The sequence below is a fragment of the Phyllobates terribilis genome, unplaced genomic scaffold (assembly GCF_046119375.1).
Source record: "Phyllobates terribilis strain yellow unplaced genomic scaffold, ASM4611937v1 Scaffold_2__4_contigs__length_985480577, whole genome shotgun sequence".
Taxonomy (NCBI): domain Eukaryota; kingdom Metazoa; phylum Chordata; class Amphibia; order Anura; family Dendrobatidae; genus Phyllobates; species Phyllobates terribilis.
This window is the reverse complement of record NW_027362762.1, coordinates 797222122-797240966: the sequence shown is the minus strand read 5'-3', so window position 1 is coordinate 797240966 and position 18845 is coordinate 797222122. Positions and strand designations below refer to the sequence as shown.

Sequence of the window (18845 nt, the reverse complement as noted above, 5' to 3'; positions counted from 1 at the left end):
TCCGCCCTGGGAGGAAGCTTGGGCACAGCGCCACAAATCCCTGGGGGTCCCTGTGGCGCTCAGCTGGGTGAGTACTCAGCATGTTAATGTGTTTTGAGTGCTTCAGCGGCTGCTGCGGCAGCCGCTGCTACATGTATTCATGTGGTGACTTGTGTTTTTTTGTCCGCAGGTGGATGCCTGCAGGACATGGAAGCGGGGCAGGAGCGGAGAGCGGAGGAGTCGCGCGCGTTTTTTTTTTTTTTAAGCCGGCGGGGGGCGTGGCTTCGCGCCTTCCCGGTCTTTCGCGGGCAGGAAGCGCTCTGAGCGCGCGCTTTCTCCTACTCCTCTTCCGGCTTCTCTCTCCTCACAGCGCGGCGGCCATTACTGAACGGCTTCCATCGGGCTCCTCACTCTCCTCTCCTCCCGACAGACCGAAGGAACACTGCACCGCGGCCAGCTGGGTGAGTCGCTTCTGCCTGTCAGGGCAGAAGCTTAACCCCTCACCCCCTCAGCGCAGGGCACCTTTCTGAGGCACAATAAGGTGGCAGACTGTGCTGTCCTGCAGCTATTACCTCATATAGAGGTTCCTTTTTTTGTCTGGGGCTCGCACATCCTTTTCATTTCACAGAGGTTGTGGGGAGTCTGCGACATTAACCCCTTATTAAGCGGTTATCCCTTAATTGGGGGTCAGCTGGGGTAGCTCTCTCTTTAAGAGCTTTAACCCTTCAGCTTTCTTTTAAGAAACCACACTGTCCTACTTACTGACAGGTTTAACCTGCCATATACTGTGTGAGGGCATGTCAGATCAGGGTCCAGGAGGTGCGGACCGTCTCCCAGGTCCGCTACAGGATCAGTCTCGCGTGTCTGACACGCAGGAGTCCTCGACGGCGTCAAGCGCAGCGGTCGGGGGTTTCGGTGATGGGGCAGTGGTCAAAATGGAGGCCCTCACTCGTTCTATTGATGGCCTGTCTGACCTTCTAGGTTATTGGGTGTCAGCTAGATCCTCTCATGGCAGGAAGCGCCACAGGCCGGTACTGCCCTCCCCGCGCAGCGACTCGGAGATCTCTGTTATGGAGGGTTCCCCTTCAAGCTCAGATGGGGAGATGTCCGATTCGGATAAGGAGGATCGGCAGGGGCACTCTGCCTCTTTTTTGGGCCGTGCAGAGGCTTTTATTGGAGCCATGAGGGAGGCGTTACAGTTTCCGGAGGAGGTAACTAGACGTCCTGGTAAGTCGGCCCGGATGTTTCAGGAGTCGCATAGGTCGCGCTTGGCATTACCATCTCTGGATGAGCTTAATGGGGCAGTGGAGAAGGAACGCCTGTGTCCAGATAAACGTTTTCAGGGGACACGGTTTTTTGAGGCACTGTATCCGTGTTCCACGGAGTTGATTGATAATTGGATTCCTTCTCCTGAAGTGGATGTCCCTTTATCCCAGCTTAGCAAATCCTCATTACTGCCTGTTAAAGGGAAGGCGAGTCTGCAGGATCCGCTGGACAGAAAAATGGAGATGGCGGCGAAATCCATCTACGAGGCCGCGGGTCATGGATTCAGAGCGGTGCTAGGATCCATGTGTGCTTGTAAAACTTCCCTAAGCTGTTTGGACCGTCTACGGACGGCGTGGCAGGATGGATCCCCGCTATCCGAGGTAGATGGGCTTTTCAAGTTGTTGGAGGATGCGGCCCGATATGGCAGTGATGCAGGTTTGGATACCGCGTCACTGCTGTCCAGGGCGCAATCCTCGGCGGTCACAGTCAGAAGAGCACTGTGGCTCAGACAGTGGACCGGGGACGCGGTTTCCAAGCAAGGTTTGCTATCTTTAGCTTACAAGGGTGGTCAGTTATTTGGATCTGACCTCACGGAGCTGATTGTCAAGGCAAAGGCAAAAGAAGCGGCCTTACCACAGCGAAGAACTGTGGCTTCTGCGTCGGGCAGGCCTAGTGCCGGTAGTAGTCGGCGGCCCTTTCGGTCCAGGGGACGGTCCGGTCAGCCCTCTTGGGGATCGGGTCGTCCCTCTTTTTCAGGAAAAAAGGCTTCTCAGAAATCCCGCACTCCCTGGAAACAGAGCTTCCGTCAAGACAAGCGGGAAGCTGACAAAAAGCCCGCTAAGGCGGACTGACGCCAGGTTTTCTCTCGAGTGGGGGGTCGCCTGCTCCAATTCGAATCGACTTGGGCGTCCCGCGTTTCGGACGCCTGGGTGACGCGGGTTGTGTCAGCAGGCTACTTCATAGAGTTTCTTTCTCGACCCCCGGACAGGTTTTGCCGATCTCGCATTCCGTCAGAGCCCGAGCTAGTTGCCGCTCTACGGCAGGAGGTCGATTCCCTTCTGCAGAAGGGTGTGGTGGTACCGGTTCCGCCGGAGGACCGGGGAAGAGGGTTTTATTCAAACCTCTTTGTGGTCCCCAAAAAGGAGGACAAATTTCGCCCCATTCTGGATCTCAAAAGATTGAATCGGCATGTCCGCACCCGGAAATTCCGCATGGAGTCGCTTCGCTCGGTTGTGGCGGCCCTGTCGCAGAACGACTTTTTGGTGTCAATCGACATTCGCGACGCTTATTTGCATGTTCCCGTCGGAAGGGCCCACCAACGCTTCCTTCGTTTTGCCATAGGTCAGGACCATTTCCAGTTTGTGGCCCTACCATTCGGGTTGGCCTCGGCGCCCAGAGTTTTTACAAAAATTCTGGCACCTCTCATGGCGATCCTTCGAAGACAGGGGGTTACGGTTCTTCCCTACCTGGACGACCTTTTGATTGTGGCGTCCTCAAAGGAGGAGGCGGTGACGGCTCGCAATCTATCCCTTCAGCTCCTGGAGGACTTCGGGTGGCTGGTCAATTGGAAGAAGTCGTCTCTGGAACCGTCGCAGTCAATCCTGTTTTTGGGGATGCATTTCGACACGGTACGAGCAGTGGTGTCCCTGCCTCCAGACAAGCAAGCAAGTCTTCTTCGACATGTACAGGTTATGAAGTCTTCGACAGCAATGTCCCTTCGAAGGTGTATGCGCCTTTTGGGTTTGATGGTGGCGTCAATGGAGGCACTTCCGTTTGCCCAATTTCATTCCAGGACTCTCCAAATGCTCATTCTGAACCGTTGGGATCGATCACAGGCTTCGCTGGATCACAGTGTCATCATCTCCCACAGGGTGCGAGAGTCTCTAGAATGGTGGTTACGTCCGGAAGCGTTATCCCTGGGGAAGTCCTTCCTCCTTCCGAGGTGGTCGGTCATAACCACCGATGCCAGCCTGTCAGGCTGGGGGGTGTCTGAAACGATCTCTGGATTCAGGGAGTATGGTCGTCGGAAGAGTCTGTCCTGCCGATCAACATCCTGGAATTGAGGGCGATTTTCCTTTGCCTCCAACACTGGACGGTCCCTTTAAACGGTCTGCCAGTCCGAGTGCAGACAGACAACGCGACGGCGGTCGCGTATATCAACCATCAAGGTGGAACGAGGAGCTCCAGGCTCATGATGGAAGTGTCTCGGATCCTGGTATGGGCCGAGGCCAAGGTGCCAGCCATCTCTGCGATTTACATTCCGGGAGTTCAGAATATCACGGCGGACTTCCTCAGTCGCGAGAAGGTGGATCCCGGAGAATGGAGTCTTCACCCAGAAATTTTTGCACAACTGTGCTCCCGTTGGGGAACTCCTCAAGTGGATTTGATGGCATCAAGGTTCAACACCAAGTTACCAACGTTCATGTCCAGGTACAAGGACCCGAAGGCTGTGGCGGTGGATGCTCTGGTGGCTCCGGGGGACCAATTCGAGCTAATCTATGTGTTCCCGCCGATATCCTTACTTCCTCTGGTGTTGCGTCGGATCAGACTGGAAAGAGTCCCGGCTATGTTAGTAGCCCCAGACTGGCCAAGGAGGACGTGGTTCTCGATGCTGGTGTCGCTTCTGGCTGCGCCTCCACTTCCTCTCCCTCTTCGCCCGGACCTGTTAACCCAAGGGCCCGTTCGTCATCCGGACCTGAAGTCTCTGCGTTTGACGGCGTGGCTCTTGAGACCGAAATCTTGACTCGTCAAGGTTTTTCAGCCGAAGTCATTGCCACTCTGCGAGCTGCCAGGGGTCCTGCCACTACTAGGATCTATCACAAGACTTGGGAGGCCTTCTTTTCATGGTGTTCGGGTTCTTCAAGGAACCCGAGGATTTTTTCCATTCCCAATTTGTTGGCCTTTTTGCAGTATGGCCTGGACAAGGGTTTGGCAGTTAGCACTCTGAGGGGTCAGGTTTCTGCTTTGTCCTTGCTGTTTCGGAAGGCTATCGCCTCGCGTAGGGACGTTCGTTCCTTTTTTCGCGGGGTAACCCGTCAGTTTCCGCCGCGGAAGGCGCTTGTGTCCCCTTGGCGGCTCAATCTGGTCTTGGAGGCTCTTCAACATGGGCCTTTTGAGCCTATGGACTCCGTTAGCCTTTCTTTGCTTTCTTGGAAGGTTGCCTTTTTAGTGGCAGTCACCTCTTTGAGAAGGGTTTCTGAACTGGCGGCTCTTTGTTGCTCGCCTCCTTTTCTGGAGTTTCTCCCGGATCGCGTGGTGCTTCGCACACGGGGCGACTTTCTACCTAAGGTGGTGTCACAATTTCATGTTAACCAGGATATTGTGTTGCCCTCGCTCTGTCCGGAACCGAGGAATGCGAAGGAACGGGCCTTGCACTCATTGGATTTAGTGCGGGCTTTGAAGTTCTATTTGTCTATTACTCAAGGTTTTCGGAAATCGGACTCTCTGTTTGTGATTCCAGCAGGTCGTCGGCGTGGTCAACGAGCTTCCAAGGACACTATAGCTCGATTGGATTCGGTCGGCCATTTTAGAGGCTTACCGACTCAAGGGCGAATCTTGTCCAATTAAGATTCGAGCTCACTCCACGAGAGCTGTGGGTTCATCGTGGGCTTTTCATCAAGGGGCCTCGGCAGCTCAACTCTGCCGGGCGGCTACCTGGCGCTCCGTCCACACTTTTACAAAGTTTTATAAGGTGGACGTCAGTGCTTCCGCTGATGCAGCCTTAGGACGTAGGGTCCTGCAGGCGGCTGTAGTTTAAGTTATCGTTAACTTGTATTTAGCGCTAGTTGCGCATTTTTCTAGGTTGTTGGGATTCTGCCTCTGTTGGTTTTTTCCCACCCTTAATTTTTGGACTGCTTTGGGACGTCCCACTAGTAATGACTGTGTCTCCCTTCCTTCCATCTGCTGCTGAAAGACGGATTTTGGTAAGACCTTACCTGTAAAATCCTTTTCAGCGAGGGAAGGAAGGGAGACACAGCTCCCTCCCATGGCAGAAGTGTGTTGTTGTGTTTTCAGATGCAGCGTGACCCTTCTCTGATAGCGATTATCTGGGCTGAGGTCGGCGCGCTAAGGCTCTGTTCCAGCATTGCCAGCTCATCGCAGTGGTCAGGTCCAGTGAGTAGTACCTGGGACTGTGTGGTTTTTCTGTTATATGCATAACCTGTCTCTTGTTTTTTCTCTGAAGTTCTTCAGAAGGGGTTATGTTGCTCCGCTGGTGATATTTGCTCTTCCTTAGCTTGTGTACGGACTGGAGAGCTGGAGTAGGAGGAGCCCAAGCTGGAGGGGCCGGACAACACTCTTTTTTAATCTGAGGTGTTCTATCCTAAGTGGACTCCGCCTACCCACTAGTAATGACTGTGTCTCCCTTCCTTTCCTCGCTGAAAAGGATTTTACAGGTAAGGTCTTACCAAAATCCGTCTTTTCCTTTTATTAGCCAGTCTCAGATATGGCTTTTTCTTTGTCACTTTGCCCTGAAGGCCAGCATCCCGGAGTCACCTCTTCACTGTAGACATTGACACTGGAGTTTTGCGTGTACTATTTAATGAAGCTGCCAGTTGAGGAGCTGTGAGGTGTCGATTTCTCAAACTAGAGACTCTAATGTACTTATCTTGTTGCTCAGTTGTGCAGCGGGGCCTCCCACTTCTCTTTCTACTCTGGTTAGAGCCTGTTTGTGCTCTCCTCTGAAGGGAGTAGTACACACCGTTGTAGGAAATCTTCAGTTTCTTGGCAATTTCTCACATGGAATAGCCTTCATTTCTAAGAACAAGAATAGACTGTTGACTTTCACATGAAAGTTCTCTTTTTCTGGCCATTTTGAGAGTTTCATAGAACAAACAAATGTAATGCCCCAGATTCTCAACTAGCTTAAAGGAAGGTCAATTTTATAGCTTCTCAAATCAGCCAAACCGTTTTCAGCTGGGACAACCTACTTGTGCAACAGTTTTCTAGGGTTTTCTAAACATCCATTAGCCTTACACAATTAGCAAACACAATGTACCATTAAAACACTTCAGTGGTGGTTGTTGGAAATGGGCCTCTATACACCTATGTAGATATTGCAATAAAAACAAGATGTTTGCATCTAGAATAGTCATTTACCACATCAACAATGTATAGAGTGTATTTCTGATTCATTTAATGTTAGCTTCATTGAAAAAACATGTGCTTTTCTTTCAAAAATAATGAAATTTCCAAATGACCCCAAACTTTTGATTGGTAGTGTATATATATAGTTTATGGTTTTTTTAGTATGTTGTCGCTCTTGCAAATCATGTCACTCATGGCCATAGGTGCGTGCTTACACAGTGAGAGGAAGAATTAGTCTGCAGAAATCAGAGAAAAAGTGAAAGGTTGCAATCCGGCACCAAAATATAATCAACAAGTTCAAATAATTAAAATTCTATGAGTGAAGACATAACTGTCGGAAACATGTAAGGTGTCGCATGTTCTGGAACTCCTGTTTTTACGCCTTGTATCTTTAATGAAACTAAAATAAAAGTTTGAATATTTTAATAGTTTTTGGTGCCAGATTGCAACTTTTTCATTGTTCACTCTTAGATACCGGCCTCGAAGATCCGAGCATCGATCCATTATCGGAATTCATATATATTTGCTATGGCATTGTGGTGAGCTGATGGTGGCTTTTTTTTTCTGCAGAAATCAACACACCTCTGACTAGTCACCCACTGACTTACACAACGCAAGCGCAGAGTTTAAATTGAATTACACATTTATTTAGCAATCACTAAGCCACAATCAGGGGCTTCTTAGAATATAGGAAAACTAGCTATTGAATCCGTTATACGCCCGGGTGGCGAGCATTTTTATTGGTATATGGTCTCCCATGCTGGTATGTGCTGCCCCCCTCCTGGTATTTGTGCTGCCCCCATCTTGTCCCCACCATCCTATCCTGGTATGCATGGCACCCCTCATCCCTTTCCTGGTATGCATGGCACCCCTTATCCCTATCCTGGTATGCATGGCACCCCTTATCCCTATCCTGGTATGCATGGCACCCCTCATCCCTAGCCTGGTATGCATGGCACCCCTCATCCCCATCCTGGTATGCATGGCACCCCTCATCCCTATCCTGGTATGCATGGCACCCCTCATCCCTATCCTGGTGTGCATGACACCCCTCATCCCTATCCTGGTATGCATGGCACCCCTCACGCCCAATCCCGGTATGCATGGCACCCCTCACGCCCAATCCCGGTATGCATGGCACCCCTCACGCCCAATCCCGGTATGCATGGCACCCCTCATGCCCAATCCCGGTATGCATGGCACCCCTCATGCCCAATCCCGGTATGCATGGCACCTCTCATGCCCAATCCCGGTATGCATGGCACCCCTCATACCCAATCCCGGTATGCATGGTTCCCTGACTCCCCAATCCTGGTATGCATGGTCCCCTCACCCCCCAATCCTGGTATGTGTGGTACCCCTCACCCCCAATCATGGTATGTGTGGTAGCCCTCAGCCCCCCCAGTCCCGGTATGCGTGGTACCCCTCACCCCCCCCCCAGTCCGTCCTGGTATGCGTTATACCCCTCACCCCCCCAGTCCATCCTGGTATGCGTGGTACCCCTCACACCCCAATCCTGGTATGTGTGGTACCCCTCATCCTGGTATGCATGATCCCCTCACCACACAATCCTGGTACATGCGTGGTTCCCTCACCCCACCATCCTGGTATATGCATGGTCCCCTCACCCCCCCATCCTGGTATATGCGTGGTCCCCCTCACCCCCCAATCCTGGTATGCGTGGTCCCCTCACCCCCCAATCCTGGTATGCGTGGTCCCCTCACCCCCCCAATCCTGGTATGCGTGGTCCCCTCACCCCCCAATCCTGGTATGTGTGGTACCCCTCACCCCCCAATCCTGGTATGTGTGGTACCCCTCACCCCCCAATCCTGGTATGTGTGGTACCCCTCACCCCCCAATCCTGGTATGTGTGGTACCCCTCACCCCCCAATCCTGGTATGTGTGGTACCCCTCACCCCCCAATCCTGGTATATGTGGTACCCCTCAGCCCCCCCAGTCCCGGTATGCGTGGTACCCCTCACACACCCCCCCCCCCCCCCAGTACGTCCTGGTATGCGTGGTACCCCTCACCCCCCCCCAGTCTGTCCTGGTATGCGTGGTACCCCTCACCCCCCCAGTCCGTCCTGGTGTGCGTGGTACCCCTCACACCCCAATCCTGGTATGTGTGGTACCCCTCATCCTGGTATGCATGATCCCCTCACCCCACAATCCTGGTATATGCGTGGTTCCCTCACCCCACCATCCTGGTATATGCATGGTCCCCTCACCCCCCCATCCTGGTATGCGTGGTACCCCTCACCCCCCCCCAGTCCTGGTATGCGTCGTACCCCTCACCCCCCCCCCCAGTCCTAGTATGTGTCGTACCCCTCACGCCCCCCCAGTCCGTCCTGGTATGCGTGGTACCCCTCACCCCCCACAGTCCTGGTATGCGTGGTCCCCTCACCCCCTAATCCTGGTATGTGTGGTCCCCTCACCCCCAAATCCTGGTATGTGTGGTACCCCTCACCCCCCAATCCTGGTATGTGTGGTACCCCTCATCCTGGTATGCATGATCTCCTCACCCCACAATCCTGGTATATGCATGGTCCCCTCACCCCACAATCCTGGTATAGGTGTGGCCCCCTTACCCCACAATCCTGGTATGTGTGGCCTCCTCATCCCTTTCACACTGTACACACATACAAAAAAAATAAACATTTATACTCACCTTTCTTCTCTGTGCTCTAGCGCTGGTGCGTCCTGTTCTGCCAGAGGCCTGGGGAGGAGTGCGGCGCCGGAGCACCGTGCTGTCCGGCGCCATTTTGCTGAAGACACACTGTAAATGTGTCTTCAGTAAAATGGCACCGGATAGCGCTATGCGCACGCGCCGATCCGACGCCTCACTCTTGCCCCGGTCTCCGGCGAAGAGAGGCGCCGCGGCAACTCTCCTCACGGTCAGGTAAGTATATAAGCATGTCGCCGGAGATCGCGGTATGTGTTCAGTGACTACGCATACCGCAGTCTCCGGCGCCGTACACTCCTCTTACCTGTAACGGCTGGATGCATGATTCTGTCTGGAGCCAGACTGCGCGTCACGCATGCGCAGTCTATCGAGGCTTCAGACTGAGACACGCATTCCCGGTTATATTATAGATGGTGCAATATACACTTGCTGGCAGTTTACGTTATTGTAGCTCTGCATGAAGAGCTATTCTTTCTGTCAGAGTTGGTGAAATTTCTCATTTCGGGTGTATTTCTGGATAAATACAGCCACAGCAAATTACAAATTTCCTTTTTTGACCATAGTTCCCATAAATAAACATAACCAATATATATATATATATGCTTAAAATGGACTTGCAGAATGACTGGAGAATATCTTCATTATGGTTGTGGATCAGTAATGTTATCCTGTGCGTTAACCTATGCATACATCTATGTCCTTGGATTATTGCAGGGTTCAAGCTACAGAGGAAGCTCAAACCAGTTCTTCTCTTCAAGGAGCCATTTTGAACATTCAGATGAGGTCAGAAACCCTTACAAGGTACAATCTATATTTTTTAAGGCGCTTGACGCTAATATTAATCGCAGATATATGGCCTAGTCTATCCTTGGCAATGTGTAATTAGTCCTCTCAGCCTGATTTTGTTTCTCAAACCTCATTATAATTTCGGATGAAAAAGCAATGAAGAGATTCTTATTCCATGATGTCTTTCCAATGGGGATTAGGTTTGTAGATGCAGCCAGAATTTTCATACCGGGTGGGGAGCTGTCACGGTTATTATTTTCAATGGGATTTCTAAGTAGTGGACAATCCCTTTAAATGACGGCTGCATCTAAATAATCTGGTCCTATTCGCATTACACTAATAAAACAGCTGATCTGGAAGGAGCACAGCCAGCTGCTGCTAACAAATAGAGGGATTTTTGGTACTCACCTTAAAATCTCTTTCTTGGAGCCTTCATTGGGGGACACAGGACCATGACCATGGGTGTATGCTGCTGTCGCAAGGAGGTTGACACTGTGCAAAAAAAGGAAAATAGCTCCTCCTCCGCAGTATGCACCCGCCTACAGGCACCAAGCTCACCAGTTAGTGGCTAGAGCAGTAGGAGAAGCACAAAATAACCAACTATGTAATGCCCAACGGGGCATTACCGTGAAAAACTAAATGAGATGCCCAACAGGGCCAACAGGACATATGTCCAAAAACAGGGAGGGTGCTGTGTCCCCCAATGAAGGCTCCAAGAAAGAGATTTTACGGTGAGTACCAAAAATCCCTCTTTCTTTATCGCTTCTTTGGGGGACACAGGACCATGGGACGTCCCAAAGCAGTCCCTTGGGTGGGAGAAAAGAAAATAGTCACAGACTAGGTCAGACTTCGGCAACTGCCGCCTGCAGGACCTTCCTTCCAAGACTTGCATCAGCCGAAGAATAAGTGTGGACCTTGAAAAGGTGTGAAGAGAAGACCACGTTGCGGCCTTGCAGATTTGAGAGGCCGAAGCCTGATGGCGAACCGCCCAAGAGGCCCCCACCGCCCTGGTGGAGTGAGCCCTTACTCCGGGAGGGGGAAGTTTGCCCGAGATGCGATGTGCCTCCAAGATGGTCGAACGTATCCATCGGGCGATGGTTGACTTGAAAGCAGGGAGACCCTTGCGATGCCCCTCAGGGATGACGAAAAGGGCATCCAAGCGCCGAAGGGAGGCCGTTCTGGAAAGGTACACATGTAGAGCTCTGACCAGGTCCTGTTTGTGCAGGGACTTCTCCCGTGGATGCACTGGAGCAGGGCAAAAGGAAGGCAAAACCATGTCCTCATTAATGTGAAAAGCGGAAACCACCTTTGGCAAAAAGGAAGGCACTGGCCTGAGCACTACTTTGTCTTGATGGAATACAAGAGAGGGCTGCGAGTTCTGCGACCCTTCTAATAGAGGTAACAGCCACCAGAAAAGCCACCTTCCAGGAAAGGAGAGAGGCTGGAATGTCCTGAATGGGTTCAAATGGAGGCTGTTGTAGGACGCTTAGGACCATAATAAGGTCCCATGGTTCCACTGGAGGGCGATCGGGGGGCGCCGGGTGGGCCACCCCTTGAAGAAACGTCCTGACCTGAGGACGGCTAGCTAAGTTACGTTGGAATAGAATGGACAAGGCCGAAACTTGGCCCTTGAGAGTGCTGAGAGATAGTCCCGCCTCTAGGCCAGACTGAAGAAAAGCCAAAATGACTGGCAAAGAAAAGGACATAGGAGTCAGCTGATCCTGTTCACAGTGACAAAAAAAGGCTCTCCAAGTTCTGTGGTATATGCGCGAGGTAGCGCGTTTTCTGGCGTTAATTAGGGTCTGAATGACATTGTCAGTAAAGCCCGCCGTCTTCAACACCACGGCCTCAACGGCCATACCATTGAATTCAGAGAACGAGAACTCTGATGAAGAATAGGACCCTGAGAGAGGAGGTCCGGACGGTCTGGTAGTCTCCAGGGGGAGTCGACAAGCAGATTTACCAGATCTGCGTACCAGACGCGTCTGGGCCAATCTGAGGCTACTAGGAGAACAGATACTCCCTCTGTCTTGACCTTTTTGATGACTCGAGGGATCAAGGGTAGAGGTGGAAAGAGATAGGGCAGTTGGAACTGAGACCATGATATGACTAGCGCGTCCTGCGCGATTGCTAGCGGATCGTGGGACCGAGCTACAAAGGACGGAACCTTGTGGTTTAACCGGGACGCCATGAGGTAGACGTCCGGCGTGCCCCACCGTAAGCAGATTTGGTGAAACACCTCGGGATGGAGAGACCATTCTCCTGAGGCGAGGCCCTGCCGACTGAGAAAGTCGACCGCCCAGTTGTCGACCCCTGGAATGTGGACTGCTGAGATTGCCAGGACCGTCTTCTCGGCCCAAAGTAGCACTTTTGCCACCTCTTTTAAGGCGGGCTTGCTGCGCGTTTCTCCCTGATGGTTTATGTATGCCACGGCATTGTCCGATTGTACACGGACTGGGAACCCTGCCAGGATCTTCTGCCAGTGACGCAATGCCAGGTAAATTGCCCTTATCTCCAGAATGTTGATGGGGAGGGAGGCTTCGTGGGGACTCCACCGGCCCTGGACCGTGTGATGTAGAAAAACTGCCCCCCAACCGATGAGACTGGCATCGGTCGTGACCACCTGCCAGTGAAGCGGAAGGAATGATCTCCCGGGTCTGAAGGAAGATGGGCGGGACCACCAGGTTAGCGACCGTCTTACTTGACGAGGTAACTTGATGCGTCGATCTAGAGATGACGGACTCTTGTCCCAAGCTGAGAGAAGGGCTAGTTGAAGAGACCGGGTATGGAACTGGGCAAACGGAACTGCCTCCATGGCTGCTACCATCTTTCCTAGGACAATCATGCATAGGCGAAGAGAGTGTGGACTTGGGTTGGAGAGGATGTGGATTCCTTGTCGTAGGGAGTTTATCTTTTCCCTTGGAAGGAGGACCTGGGCACGGGTCGTGTCGAACTGCATCCCTAGGAAGGTTAAGCGTTGGGATGAGACCAGGGAGGATTTGTCCGTGTTGATCAGCCAGCCTAACCGGGAGAGCGTGTTCAAGGTGATCTGGAGACTGTGGAGACAGTCCCTGAACATGGGGCCTTTGATTAACAGGTCGTCGAGGTAGGGGATGATTACAGTTCCCCTTGTTCGAAGAATGGCCATAACTGTCGCCATCACCTTCGTGAAAACCCTCGGGGCTGTGGCGAGGCCGAAGGGGAGGGCAGTGAACTGGTAATGCGCGTTCTTGAAGGAAAAGCGTAGGAACTTCTGATGTGACTCGCAGATTGGGATGTGAAGGTATGCATCCTGAATGTCCACTGAATATAGATATTCCCCGGCCTCCATCGAGGCGATTACCGACCTGAGGGACTCCATCCTGAACTGTCGGATGCGTACATGTCGGTTTAGCTGTTTGAGGTCCAGAATCGGACGCAGTGAGCTGTCCTTTTTTGGAACGACGAAGAGATTTGAGTAAAAACCGGAAAACCTTTCCTGAATGGGAACCGGGACTATGACTCCTGAGCGCAGAAGAGAAGTGAGGAAACCGGGAAGCAGAGATGGTTGTGGGGGGCGGGACCTGAGAAAACGTGATCGTGGGCTGGAATCGAACTCGATTTTGTAGCCGGAAGTCACAATTTCTTTGACCCAGGCATCCTCTATTGCCGGGAGCCAAGAATCTGTGAACAGAAGGAGGCGTCCGACCACCCTGGGAGAAGTCCCAGGTGGGAGTGACCCATCATGTTGAGGAAAACCTGTTGGATCGTGATCGTGATCCAGAGGACTTGGAGGAGCGACTCTTTGGGCGCCAGTTAGGCGTGGGCCTAAAGGAGGGTTTATGACTGTCCCGATGTGCTGGAGTACGGTCCTGTTGAGAGGAGGGGTTCGGTTGAGCGAACTGACGAAAGGACCAGAACTGAAGGGGGCGTCTCCTAGGAAAAGGGCGTTTGGGACTGGGCTGGGAGAGAGAGGTGCTCTTACCCCCAGTAGCATCAGAGATGATCTGATCTAGCTTGGATCCAAACAGCCTGGAACCCTGAAAAGGAAGATTAGTTAGAGATCTTTTGGAAGCCGGGTCGGCGTTCCAGGCTTTAAGCCAAAGAATTCTACGTAAGGCAACGAGATTACTGGAAACCCGGGCTGAGCATGCAGCGGAGCCGAGGGACGCCGTAAGTAGATATTTTCCGGCATGGCCGATTTGATCAGCTAAGTCGGCCAGATCGTCCGGGGAGGCCCCTGCTAGGATGTCCTGTCTGAGCTGTTTGGCCCATGCGGACACCGCCTTTGATCTTTGATACCCAAATTGAGGCGAAGGAAGGGCAAAGAGAGGTGCCCGCAGCCTCAAAGGCTGACTTAGAGAGGGCCTCAACCTGTCTCTCCGTGGTATCCTTAAGGGAGGAACCATCCGGAAGAGACAGTACCGTCTTGGCGGAGAGACGGGAGGATCCACAGATGGGGACTCCGTCCATTTGCTGACAAGGTCATGGTTAAAGGGGTATAGGACGTTTAACTGTTTCTTCCCTGTAAAGCGCTTTTCTGGATGCTCCAACTGCTTTTGAAAAACGCTGTCAAATTCTGCATGGTTAGAAAAAGTGCGTGCAGGACGCTTAATCTTTTTGAAGGAAACGGAGTAGTCCCGGGAAGGGCTCTCGTCTTCTGTAACATGCAGAGTCTGATAGACAGCCTTATAACGGCTGTCAATCATGTCCTGGACCTTGGAATACTGGTCTGAGTCAGAACCAGAGTCTGAATCTGAAGCAGAGTTAGATCCCGGGGCGACCTCCGGGGAAGAGGTGTGAGACGCAGGGAGCATCTTGGAGTCTGGAGAGCTGGAGGATGAGCTTGCGTGAGTCCGTTTCGGAGAATGTGCCGTCAGTCTGCCCCTATGAGGAGGGGGCAGGGGTGCCTGCGAATCGTCTGTGGGGACGTTCGGAGCGCTGGTGGCTGTGGATAACATAGGCAAACGTTGTGGCAAGCGTTCTAAGACCTGCACCAGAGATTGAGAAACCTTGGTGAGGTCAGAGACAGACTGTGACATAGCAACAGCCCACTCCGGAGGGGAGGAGGTTACCACGTCCTGAGCGGCGGGGGGATCTTAGGGTGCCAGCATGGCGGGAGGTTTGCAGGTTGAGCAGAAGGCCGTAGTGAGACCCGCGGGCCACTTAGTACCGCAAAGAGCACAGGTGTAGTATGTGACAATGTGAGAGGGACGGACTGAGGGCTCCCTGGGTTTGGGCATATGTGCCTGACCAGGGATACTGCAGAGGGGAGCGCTGTGAGCAGGGAGGGGTGGGGGTCGTGTGTAGGACAGAGCCTACCCGATCCTGCAGAGAAGCGGTCCCGTGTCCCCCTGAAGGCTCCGAAGGTGAGGCTGGAGCGGGTCACAATAGGTGCTGACGGAGTAGTGAGCTGTGTGCGGCGGGGTGATGGCGTCGGAGCAGAGGACGCAGTGTTGATGATGGAGCGCTCGAGGCTCCAATAGGCAGATGGAAAGGGGGGCGGGCTTGAGAGGCCCCCCGATGATAGGTCCGCGGAAGGCACAAGGGCGTGACGGAAGCGTCACTATGCTCCTCGGCCCTGGTTGGACAAATAGGAGGGGGCGTATAGTTGTCTGAGCGGGACCGCCCACCGGACACGCCCCCCCCCCCCCGACGGAGAAAAGCGCTGCAGATTTGCCGCGCATTATGAAGAAGGAGGAAATGGCCCAGGGAAGCGCTGTTAAGCGCCATGTTTGGTGAGAGGGGGAGGCGGGTAACGCCAGGGGGCTGGGACCTGCAGCTGAAAGGCAGGGAGTACCTGTCTTAGCGGGTCCGGGAATCGTCCCTTCCTCTCTCCTTCTGAGGATGGTCTCAGGATGCCTTCCTGGATAGGGGGGGGATCCTGGCTTTTCCTCCTCCCCGTACTGTCCGGTCCTGTACAGTGCAGGAGACTGTGTCAACCCCAGAAAACTGGGGGAAGGTCACCCGCAGGGACCACGGTCTCCCTCCCAGGCCGCTCCGAGGAGGGGGCTGGGTTGGGGAACAGGCTAGGACTGGCCACCGAAATCACCCTGAGACACCCTAAGGTGACAGGGGATAGGTCCTGCCCAGCGGGTCCGAGAGTGGGCGATGTGGGGGTAGCCACATTGCTCTCTCGGTCGCTAGTGGGTTAACAGGGGACGCAGTGTGCCCTGTTAGCCTGAAGAGCTGTCTCTGAAAGAGAAAAAACATGGATTAATAAACACAACAAGGTTGGATCAGTAGGATCCAGGTCTACCTCCTACAGGCACTAAGCTTAAACTGGTGAGCTTGGTGCCTGTAGGCGGGTGCATACTGCGGAGGAGGAGCTATTTTCCTTTTTTTGCATAGTGTCAACCTCCTAGCGACAGCAGCATACACCCATGGTCATGGTCCTGTGTCCCCCAATGAAGCGATAAAGAAATAGTATTAAATGGCTGCCATTCATTTGATATCTGTGTAATATAAGGATGGTCTGAGTTTGCCAGGAGAAAAGCCGCTAGTAGATCTCTATCTAGCGATCTAGCTAGTACATCTATTTAGAGATCTATCTAGTAGATCTCTTAACAGATCTCTATTCTAGACCAGAGACCACCAAACACATCTTACAGGGAGGTGAGAAATATTCTTCTCTTTTATTTTACACGTCTTGGCATTCCATTAGCACATTTGGTTTTTTGGGTTTTCGTTGGGAATACTCTCCACACCCAGTGGTAACCACACAGACATTACGTTCACCTGCTTTAGACTGCTTTCAAGCTTACTTTAACCTCACTTTAATGTGGTAAGGATACAACCATCTACTTCTTATTTTTTTTTATTAGCTGTTAGCTGTCCACAATAAGTCTGGCATTACATGTAGGGGGTGATTCATGGACCTCTCTCAAGGCCACGGGCTGTTATTGCTGTCATAACCTTAGCCAGGAAGAGAAGGAAAAGCCCGTGTTAGTCTCTTAACATTTATAATGAGTTAACATTAAACTCATAAATGACTTCTAATCCCAAGTAATGGATATATAAAAGAAGCATAGATAAACATAGACAGACTGAAAACTACCCATCTCAACGTTCTATTCATACTTTACGGATTTTCCTGTCCCAGTTATGTATTTTTCGGATTTTGATGACATTTTGGTTACATTACATAAAAGCTAATTTGGGAAAAAATCTGTATTGCTTTTCTATGTCTTCTTCTATAAACCTTTTGCAGAAAAATGTCTTGCTCTTTAGCTTTACTCTTTTCAATTAATATGTACAAGGGTAACTTCTCATGAGATCCATAATAAATCATGTAGAATTATAATGTGAATTACCCCTCAACATCACGCCAATGCCTTCACTTTACAAAGAAGGACATATACCCATTTTCACACTTGACAAGCGCAACTATAAGTTGATTTAAAAAATAAAAGTGTACATCCTAAGTAATGAAAGTTTTTGATGTTCAGAGTTCATGCATGCCACTACTGTCTGCTTATGGTAACAAATCTGCATATATTCAACATAGCAAAAAAGAAGCAAGACAAAAATATATCTCATACCCTACCATAATTATATATAAATGTAAAGCAAAATTGCATAATAAATATAGGGTACTTAGTGAACTATTTTTGATCAAAAAAAGTATACAAGCCGTCCCACCAGCGGCAAGGTGACCCTAAATTGGGACGGTACCTATACTGCCTATATTAAAAACCTTACTGTATATCAAAGTTGAAGTAATGCATATAAAAGGGTAGACAAATAGGACCGGGTCCCAACTCCAGACCACCCAGGCCCGTGGTAAGCTACATATATACCAATCAGCTCAACAAAGGGCATGCCACACCCTTAAATTGCACAGAATGCAAACAAGTCAAAAAACCAGACAATGTGAACTGAGGTCTAAGATGGCAGACATACAAGAAACAGAGGCATGTTCACACTAGCAAAAAAGAAGCAAGACAAAAATATATCTCATACCCTACCATAATTATATATAAATGTAAAGCAAAATTGCATAATAAATATAGGGTACTTAGTGAACTATTTTTGATCAAAAAAAGTATACAAGCCGTCCCACCAGCGGCAAGGTGACCCTAAATTGGGACGGTACCTATACTGCCTATATTAAAAACCTTACTGTATATCAAAGTTGAAGTAATGCATATAAAAGGGTAGACAAATAGGACCGGGTCCCAACTCCAGACCACCCAGGCCCGTGGTAAGCTACATATATACCAATCAGCTCAACAAAGGGCATGCCACACCCTTAAATTGCACAGAATGCAAACAAGTCAAAAAACCAGACAATGTGAACTGAGGTCTAAGATGGCAGACATACAAGAAACAGAGGCATGTTCACACTAGCAAAAAAGAAGCAAGACAAAAATATATCTCATACCCTACCATAATTATATATAAATGTAAAGCAAAATTGCATAATAAATATAGGGTACTTAGTGAACTATTTTTGATCAAAAAAAGTATACAAGCCGTCCCACCAGCGGCAAGGTGACCCTAAATTGGGACGGTACCTATACTGCCTATATTAAAAACCTTACTGTATATCAAAGTTGAAGTAATGCATATAAAAGGGTAGACAAATAGGACCGGGTCCCAACTCCAGACCACCCAGGCCCGTGGTAAGCTACATATATACCAATCAGCTCAACAAAGGGCATGCCACACCCTTAAATTGCACAGAATGCAAACAAGTCAAAAAACCAGACAATGTGAACTGAGGTCTAAGATGGCAGACATACAAGAAACAGAGGCATGTTCACACTAGCAAAAAAGAAGCAAGACAAAAATATATCTAATAGACATACAAAATGAGATCAGGCACAAGTAAACTCCCGAGTCAGAGTAGACAAATTGCTTTATAGGAGAGTCCTTTGGCCCCTTTATTAAACATAAACAGAAGCCCCAGAGGGCAGATCTACTTCCTGACCAGTAGGACCAACGATAACATGAAGAATAGTTCCAATACTCCCTTGGAGACGGTACAGGGGCAAAGATGTCCGTAACAGGCCACGATCTTCCTACCTGGAAAAAAAAACAAACACCAGATTGGTTGGTTGATTTT

General features: G+C 50.8%; 1 protein-coding gene across 2 annotated transcripts in view; it reads left to right on the top strand.

Annotated features, from left to right (window-relative positions):
• The window catches only part of BCLAF3 (BCLAF1 and THRAP3 family member 3), a 123098-nt gene that overhangs the window by 85849 nt on the left and 18404 nt on the right, over nt 1-18845 (top strand). The window contains exon 12 of one of the 2 annotated variants that reach the window (XM_073667469.1): nt 9728-9796. In XM_073667469.1, the coding sequence (XP_073523570.1) occupies nt 9728-9796 (69 nt within the window). Of the gene's footprint in view, nt 1-9727; nt 9815-18845 lie in introns of both variants that reach the window. The other variant, XM_073667468.1, reaches the window with a different exon arrangement.